Below are 8,222 nucleotides of genomic sequence, written 5' to 3'. Positions count from 1 at the left end.
CTCCGCCGCGGCGGCGCAGCCTAATCGGCGGGTGGCAGAAACGAATACGACACCAACAACCCACTCCTCGCCTGTCGCCACTCCGCTATCCCCTCTTCCTCCCTCCCTCCCTCCCTCTTCGTCACTGCTCCACTCCACACCCAGACGCAACCACCGGCGACGACGACCGACGATGCTTCGCGCCGTCCTCCTCCGCTCAGGTAGATCGCTCCCCTCCCTCCCTCCCTCCCCGTCCTCCATCCCTGAGGCCGCACGCGGTTCCTGACCCCTTCCCCGTCGCAGCCTCCGGCCTCCGCCGGTCACCGATGGCCGCCCCGCTATCCACCGCCGCCGCCTCGTGGCTCGCCGAGGGGACCTCGCCGTCGCCGGTACGCGCCCGCCCCTCCCGGAACCCCCAATCTGTTGTTCCTATTCGTGTAAGCGCCATTTCCGCCTGGTGTGACTCACTGCCCCCTCCTCGCGCTCGCAGCCCAGGGTGCGCCTCCTCATCGGCGGCGACTTCGTCGAGTCGAGGGCCACCGAGCACGTCGACGTCACCAATCCCGTAAGCCATCCTCCCGCCTCTCGGGCCCTCCCAATCGGTCGACCCTTCAGCCGGAGTTGGTCGATTATAAAAGCTGTCGAGATGTGATGTGACGCGGGCATTTCTATGTCGCAGGCGACGCAGGAGGTGGTGTCCCGGATCCCGCTCACCACCGCCGACGAGTTCAGCGCCGCGGTGGACGCTGCCAGGACCGCCTTCCCTGGCTGGCGGAACACGCCGGTCACGGCGCGGCAGCGCATCATGTTCAAATACCAGGAGCTCATCCGGGCCAACATGGTAGTATTATTTTTGAACTTCTTCCAATTTCCATCGACAGAAACCATCAGTTATTGGTTCCTGCTGCAGTAAATTCCGGGCTTCATTGGTGGTGATTAATTCTGTGCTTATTTGGTGGTGATAAATACTAGGATAAGCTGGCAGAGAACATTACAACCGAGCAGGGAAAGACGCTGAAAGATGCTTGGGGTGATGTATTCCGTGGTCTAGGTTAGTTTTCATACCAGTACACTTGTTTTTGGCCCGTTTCTGCTTGGTTAGATAGATAGTATAATCATCTTAACATCCCAATCGTGTTAGTTGTTGATCCACGGGCAATCCGCAAGTCTGATGAGTTCACTCTCTCTTTTCATGCTTGGAATATGTAATAACACTATTCTGCTACTCCCTCCGTCCCATAATATAAGAACGTTTTTGACACTAGTGTAGTGTCAAAAACGTTCTTATATTATGGGACGGAGGGAGTAGAAGATATACAAACCGGTCAGTAAGCAGAATAAATCATCCATATAATAGCAGGTTATCCTCATGTATGCAGTTTAAGACATGGTGTTCTATTTTGCACACCTTCTACATTGCAGGACATGTCAATTTCACCAGTATCTTTTATCTGCCCTTAATATGCTTGATTCTGTGAAGTGACATTTTCTTCGTGAGACGCCTCTTGGTTATATTGGCTATTTAACACACTGGCTGTAAGTTTTTTGATTTCAAACTTCTAATCTTGCAGAGGTGGTGGAGCATGCTTGTGGAATGGGGTCACTGCAAATGGGCGAATACGTATCTAATGTTTCTCATGGGATTGACACCTTCAGTATTAGGGAGCCACTTGGTGTATGTGCTGGGATATGCCCATTCAATTTCCCTGCCATGATTCCCCTATGGGTATGCCTGACTTCACTGTTCCTTTAACATCAAATTTTGTTCTTATTACTTACCAGGACTCTAGAGTGCATCACCTGTACAATTTCCTGACCTTATTCTGTCAGTAACCTTGTTTGTTAATATCTGCTATTATTCTTTGTAATATAAACTCAGGAGAGAAAATTTGATCGTGCGGGTTTTCTTATGTTCTTTGGATGCAGATGTTCCCCATAGCTGTTACTTGTGGCAATACTTTTGTTCTAAAGCCATCAGAAAAGGATCCAGGTGCTTGCTTTTGCCATCATATTCTTGCCCAACTTGCTGACTACATTTATTGTTGTTGTGGCGTTTACTAACTAAATGCAAAAGTGCTGTGTTCTTGCTTAGCTTATGTTTGAAGATTGGTAACGGTGCTGTATTTCTCGCCATGATTATTTAGACAAACATACCTTTCTGTCTCATAAGGAATTGGTGCATAATAGTTGCAGCCAAGTTTCACATTTTCATTAGTTGTACAATAGCACTATGAAATATACATTTTGGACAGGAATACTGTAGGGGAACACCCTAGGGTGTGTGTAGTAGATTCTTATAATATAAAATGTAAGGCTACGTTCGACATCTCGTTTTCTTTTTGGAGTTTTAGGAGAATACGGTGGTCTTTTTAGAAAGCATGGTTTTAAATACTTTGATGTGTTTGGCATCAACAAATGCAGCACTTGCATAAACCATAGTATCTCCAATACCATGTCTTTTTTTTTGCAGTATATGAAAAAGAGGTCTCAACTTCTTTTTTCTTAACTGACTGCGAAAAACTGTGATTCTTAGGAACTCTAGTATTCACCGCCCATGCATTGGAATACTGAGGTATTAGATTTAGGGTTTGAAAAACTGTGCTGCCAAACTAGGCCTAAACGGCCTAAAATCCTGCTCACAGGGGGCAAAAGGACAAAGATATTGACCAAAAGTCCAAAACAGGATACATAGATGGGCTTAATGCTACTGCATAATTTAAATCACACTTGAAACGAGCTTTCCAACTCTGAAAGGAGGGATTTGATCATTTGCCACGTTTTAAAGTACAATGTATCATTGTAAATGTCGGTCCTTTAAAATGCTTTAATTTTCGGCCATTTGGACAGAAAGACTGCACATGTTTAATTTTGAGATTTGATGGTATAATATTTGTCAACAGGGGCTGCTATGATGCTTGCGGAGCTAGCGATGGAGGCTGGTTTACCAAAGGGTGTGTTGAACATTGTTCATGGTACCCATGTACGGTATTCTTAGTTTTTTTTTTGAGCTTGTCATTGGGTTTGATAATTTGCTTCTCATGTGCTGCTGATGCCTGGTGTTGTTTCATTTTAGAACACATAAAATGATTGATACTTTGTGGGCAAAGCTGCACGCTGTTGTCTTTACTCTTTGGAACACTGGCAAAGCAGCACATCTTGAAACTTCACACTTCCTCTGGAGAATTATCTGCTCATATTCGATACATGAATCTGTTATGCTTTTTCTGTAAAGAACATTCATGGACCTATTATGCTTTTTCTGAAAAGAACATTCACGATATATTCTGCTGGAGTCCCCAGGCTTCTTAGGTTACCTGGTTCTCATTTTGTTTTACTTTATCAGGATGTTGTCAACAACATTTGTGATGACGAGGCTATTAAGGCAGTATCATTTGTTGGTTCCAATACAGTAAGTGGATCAATGATCTCCCTGAACCTTGATTTACAAGTACACTTTCCTGCATCGACCATCTAACTAATATTCTGCTCTTCCGATACGTATCAACATATTTGTTTTCCGCTCTTGAGTCATCATCAACCAACCTCGCTCTAGAAACAAGGATATCCATGCATTCTCAATCACATGCACACATGACAGATCTTTTTATGTGTTATTATAGTGTTTCAAAACTTAATTAGCTTACTGTGCTGACCAATAAATTCATTTACCAAGATACAAATAAGAGTTTTTTGTGCCAATACAGGTGTTCTTGCTGTTGATGTATTCGTGTTAATGGCATGTTTTTTTCCCCACAAATATGCAAAGCTTGCGTATCATTCCATTGATAGAAGAAGCGTGTTAATGGCATGTGTTCTCTTGTATTGAGAGATGTGCAGAAAAAAAGAGATGTGCAGTTATAACTTATAAGTTCTATTTTTGATCAGTTACATTAGATTTTTAACCCCATATCGGAATTGCTATTGTACTCCTGTTGCTCAGAGCTAGCTAGCAGTTGTGCTATCTCTGATCTCTCTCTCCTTCTCAGGCAGGTATGCATATATATTCTAGAGCATCTGCGAGTGGGAAGCGTGTTCAGGTGGGTTTGCTTCTAATCATGATTTCCTGAATAACCATTTTTCCATGCCTTTTGCATTCTAAGCAGTATAATTCAGAATAACGGTTTCTGTTTCCTTTAGTGTAACATGGGTGCAAAGAATCATGCCATTATCCTTCCTGATGCTGATCGAGATGCCACATTGAATGCCCTTATTGCTGCCGGTTTTGGTGCAGCTGGGCAAAGGTGCATGGCATTGAGCACTGCTGTTTTTGTTGGAGGTTCAGAACCATGGTAGAGTTCTACGACTTCTATCCAAGACAAGTTTTTTAGGCTAAAGTTTTTTTTTTGGGTCAGATTTTGGGGAAGCATTGTCAACCTTATCTTTTGTTTTAGGGAGGATGAACTAGTCAAACGTGCAAGCAGCCTTGTAGTTAATACCGGAACAGCTAATGATGCAGATCTTGGTCCAGTGATCAGTAGACAGGTTTGCTTTTTTAAGGACATGTTTTTGTATCCATGTTATTCATATTTTCCTACTTATGGATACATACTGATATATTTTTTTAAATTGAATATTTGAACATAGGATCTTTTTTTTGTCGGAGGATATTCAAACTTTTAAATTTAAGGGGTAAAAAGAGATCTTGTGAAGTTTAGATCTCCAAAAGGCCGGTTGATTACCTGTTTAAAATTGGACGATAGAACAGTAGTTACTTATTAACCACTCAAGTTCATTTAGAAGAATTAATCATGAAATGTTGAGTGAGTAATCTTCGTATGGCCTCTGTATGGAATATGATCCCATTGAAAAAAATGCTACACCTGTTTTTGTCATGATGAACTGTTGACATATGGTATAGCCTTTCCAGAAACATATTAGCTTTTGGGGTTTGACTGTACGTCATGAGCTTTAGATTTACCTTCATAGTCATTGCAATGGTAACTAGTAGTTCCCCTGTCATAATCTCTGCCTCGAGCACATCTATATGCCACTGCCACTGCCATGTTCGTGATTAATTGAGTTTTTTGTTGTGGGCCTAAGCTACTAGGGCCCACATTTGGACCATAGAAATAAATTATCATAAATATTAGCTTGATAATATAACAGTCAATTTTCTTTTTGGAGGCTTCTCTGTGACCTCAGGATTCATATCACTTACTCCAGTTCACAGATTGTTGACATTTTCACTCTTTAAAAGTTCTGTCTACCTATATTTTCAAGTATTTGGATTAGAAGTTTAGAACTTAGGAATTATATTCAAAAGTACTTCCATGATATCATAATTTTGTTAGGATTTATATACAAAGAAACAGTGACCAGAGTTGTGGTTTTAGACCACGTCGATGTCCAAAACTTCTGCTTTTGGGGAACTGGAGGGAGTTCTAGATTGGTATTAGAGCCCTTTGTTTTCTTGGTGAATCTTGTGCCCTAACAGTTTGGTATCAATAGGCCAAGGACCGCATCTGCAAGTTAGTCCAAAGTGGTGCTGACAGTGGTGCTCGACTTGTGCTGGATGGGAGGGAGATCGTGGTAATTTTGAGAATTCAGTTGTTGAACTGCCTGTGTGCAATTCCTGGTATGCCTGATAGCTATGCGCTGTGCAGGTTCCTCAATTTGAGGATGGCAACTTTATTGGTCCAACTGTGTTGGCTGATGTTAAAAGTGATATGGAGTGTTACCAGGTATTTTTAGAATGTTTACTTCGCATCAGTTTTAACATTATTTTATAAAACAGTACCCACCTTTTCCTTCCCAAGATAGAATTGGACGATCATTTGCCTTGTTATATTTGACTGAAACCTGGAAATCTTGAAACAGGAGGAAATTTTTGGTCCAGTTCTTCTCTTGATGAAGGTATAACAAACTTGTTTACCTCTCTTGACACCATTAAATTTTTATTATGCTGATTATGTTATCAATTAATTGCAGGCAGAGAGCCTAGATGATGCCATACAAATTGTAAACAGAAACAAGTAATTTTTTTTCTCTCCTGTGAGCTCATATAGGCAAAGCATTGATTGCAGTTTAATGATTTACAAATCTTCCTCAGGTATGGCAATGGGGCTTCCATCTTTACCACATCTGGTGTCTCGGCAAGGAAATTTCAGACGGACATTGAAGCTGGCCAGGTACTGCATAGCATTTGTGAAGGATTAGTTACCTAATCGTGTAAGCTAGTACGGGTAGTACTCCTACATTACAAGGTCTGAAAACGTTTTGGAGAAAATGTAAAAACCTAGTCGTGTATTGTTTCTTGCTAGATATTAGAATATAACCTGAAGCTAAACACATACATGAACATTTAGATATATATAACTGGGTGCTTGAAATTCAGCGTTCTAAAGTTGAGGTTAACATAAACAAGAAGAGAGAGTACTGCCCGTATGAATCACAATGTATCGCTTTCCTTTGTAGGTGGGTATCAACGTGCCAATCCCAGTACCCCTGCCATTCTTCTCCTTCACGGGCAGCAAAGCTTCCTTCGCAGGAGACTTGAATTTCTACGGTGCGCCTGTTAATCTCACTTGATCATCCTTCTCCAGCAGAGACTACCTAGAGTTGCATCTGGGCTTAACTAACACGGTAAACATGGATTTGCAGGCAAGGCGGGCGTGCAGTTCTTCACCCAGATCAAGACCATCACGCAGCAGTGGAAGGAGTCGTCTCCCCAGCGCGTTTCTCTCTCCATGCCCACCTCGCAGAAGTGAAGTCACCGGAGCTAACTCATGTAGGCCTTGTTCGGTTGAGGTGGTTTTTGAAGGGGAATGGCAGGGTTTGAGGGGGATTAGATCCCCTACAAGCCAAAATCCTCTCCAATCCACTCCAATCCCCTTGGGAGGAGGATTAAACGAACAAGGCCGTATGTGGAAATAAACCCAGGCATTGATGTGGAATTTAAGCTTCACAGGAGTTGCCTTTCATCAAGGGTAACTCTTGTGATGTCTTTCATTGTGCTGCCGATAATAAGGAAGAAAATCCCAGATTAGACGACCGAATCACACACACAGGAGAGCATGTCTTTGTACAGGGACCAAATCAATGTGTACACGCAATGGCTCAATATCACATTGTCACTGAACTTGCAGCCAAATCGCCGTGTGGGGCATGGCGGCCGGCTACGGCTGAGCGCCGGGGTTTCTCTCTCCATGAACATCGGTGTTCAAACAGCCAGTGAACATCGGCCCCCGGCGCCGGGGTTTTGAGGCGGCCTAGAAATGAAGCTCTTGCTGGCCTCTGCGTGAAATTAGATCTTAACCCACACTTTACTTTCCCATTTGATGATCACCCCACCCCTCTCAAGATTGGCGGGGCCCTGTAAGTTGGTACTTGCGGCAAATGACCCTAGGGCAAATCATCTAAGACCCTGTTCAGTTATCCACCAACTCCTAGAATCTGCAGAGCGAGGAAATTGCAGCTCTGTCATTTTGAACTACAGCTTCACTAGCTTCGGGACCGAAGTCATGATAGAAAACTTGTGTGTACTAAATCAAACCGACGCGTCCAAAAAATCATGCTCATAACTATTAGTCTATTACAAATACATTGATTTGGATCTAATATCCAAAATAAATAAATAAAGTATTTTTTATGTTTAAGAATTACATTGGAGTCTTCTAAAATTATCTTTGTTATGATATCAGTCTCTGTAAGACTTTGGTAAAACGACAGTGTCACTCTTTCATCCATAGGGACTTGGTTGCTAAGAAAGGTTCTTGAAAGCTCATTCAGTCGTCCATCCAAAAAGATGAAAAACCTTGAGTGATAACGTACTTGGCCAGAGACGATCCACCAAAAGTGCACACTATCAAGTCACGATGTCGATGTAAGATTCCAACTTCACAATAATCAAACCAACAAAAACAACTTGACACAATAACATAAACTCGTTAGATTTGCATAATCAAATTTGCCAAATAAAATAAAAGAGTAACTTTATTCGCACAAAACTATGATCACCACTAGATGTTGATGAAGAAAACATAATTCTTAAAGATTTGAGACCCTCCACCTATCAGCGTTAAGATGGCAGCTGAAGGCGAAGGGACCAGAATTTCTCCGGTGGCGGCTGCAGTTCTCTGAGTGAACCCTGACGCATGACTTACTCCCTCTATCCCAAAATAAGTGACGTGGTTTTAGAATTTTTTGAGCGGTAAAACCAAACTTTACTGATTAGTGTTTCGGTTTACAGGAATAACAAAGGGATCATGAGGTACCCCCCCCCCCCCCCCGCCACACATGGCGCC

At 42.6% G+C, this 8,222-nt stretch overlaps 1 protein-coding gene across 2 annotated transcripts; it reads left to right on the top strand.

The window, feature by feature from the left end:
- Positions 1-6,964, top strand: LOC543101 (methylmalonate-semialdehyde dehydrogenase [acylating], mitochondrial). 2 transcript variants are annotated; one of them, XM_044470274.1, is made up of 20 exons: positions 1-200; positions 283-368; positions 470-544; positions 659-820; positions 952-1,030; positions 1,551-1,705; positions 1,906-1,969; positions 2,880-2,959; positions 3,323-3,388; positions 3,966-4,016; positions 4,117-4,268; positions 4,371-4,461; positions 5,428-5,508; positions 5,583-5,660; positions 5,797-5,832; positions 5,908-5,951; positions 6,029-6,107; positions 6,394-6,484; positions 6,580-6,706; positions 6,839-6,964. In XM_044470274.1, the coding sequence occupies exons 1-19, from the start codon at positions 173-175 to the stop codon at positions 6,684-6,686; spliced, it is 1,605 nt and encodes a 534-aa protein (XP_044326209.1). In that variant the 5' UTR covers positions 1-172; the 3' UTR covers positions 6,687-6,706; positions 6,839-6,964. The 2 variants fall into 2 exon arrangements, with proteins under 2 accessions (XP_044326209.1, XP_044326208.1); XM_044470273.1 differs by having other exon boundaries at positions 6,580-6,964.
- Positions 6,965-8,222: the final 1,258 nt, after the last annotated feature.

Source organism: Triticum aestivum, chromosome 2B (genome assembly GCF_018294505.1).
Source record: "Triticum aestivum cultivar Chinese Spring chromosome 2B, IWGSC CS RefSeq v2.1, whole genome shotgun sequence".
In the NCBI taxonomy this organism is placed as follows: Eukaryota; Viridiplantae; Streptophyta; class Magnoliopsida; order Poales; family Poaceae; genus Triticum; species Triticum aestivum.
This window is presented reverse-complemented; position numbering and strand designations above follow the sequence as displayed.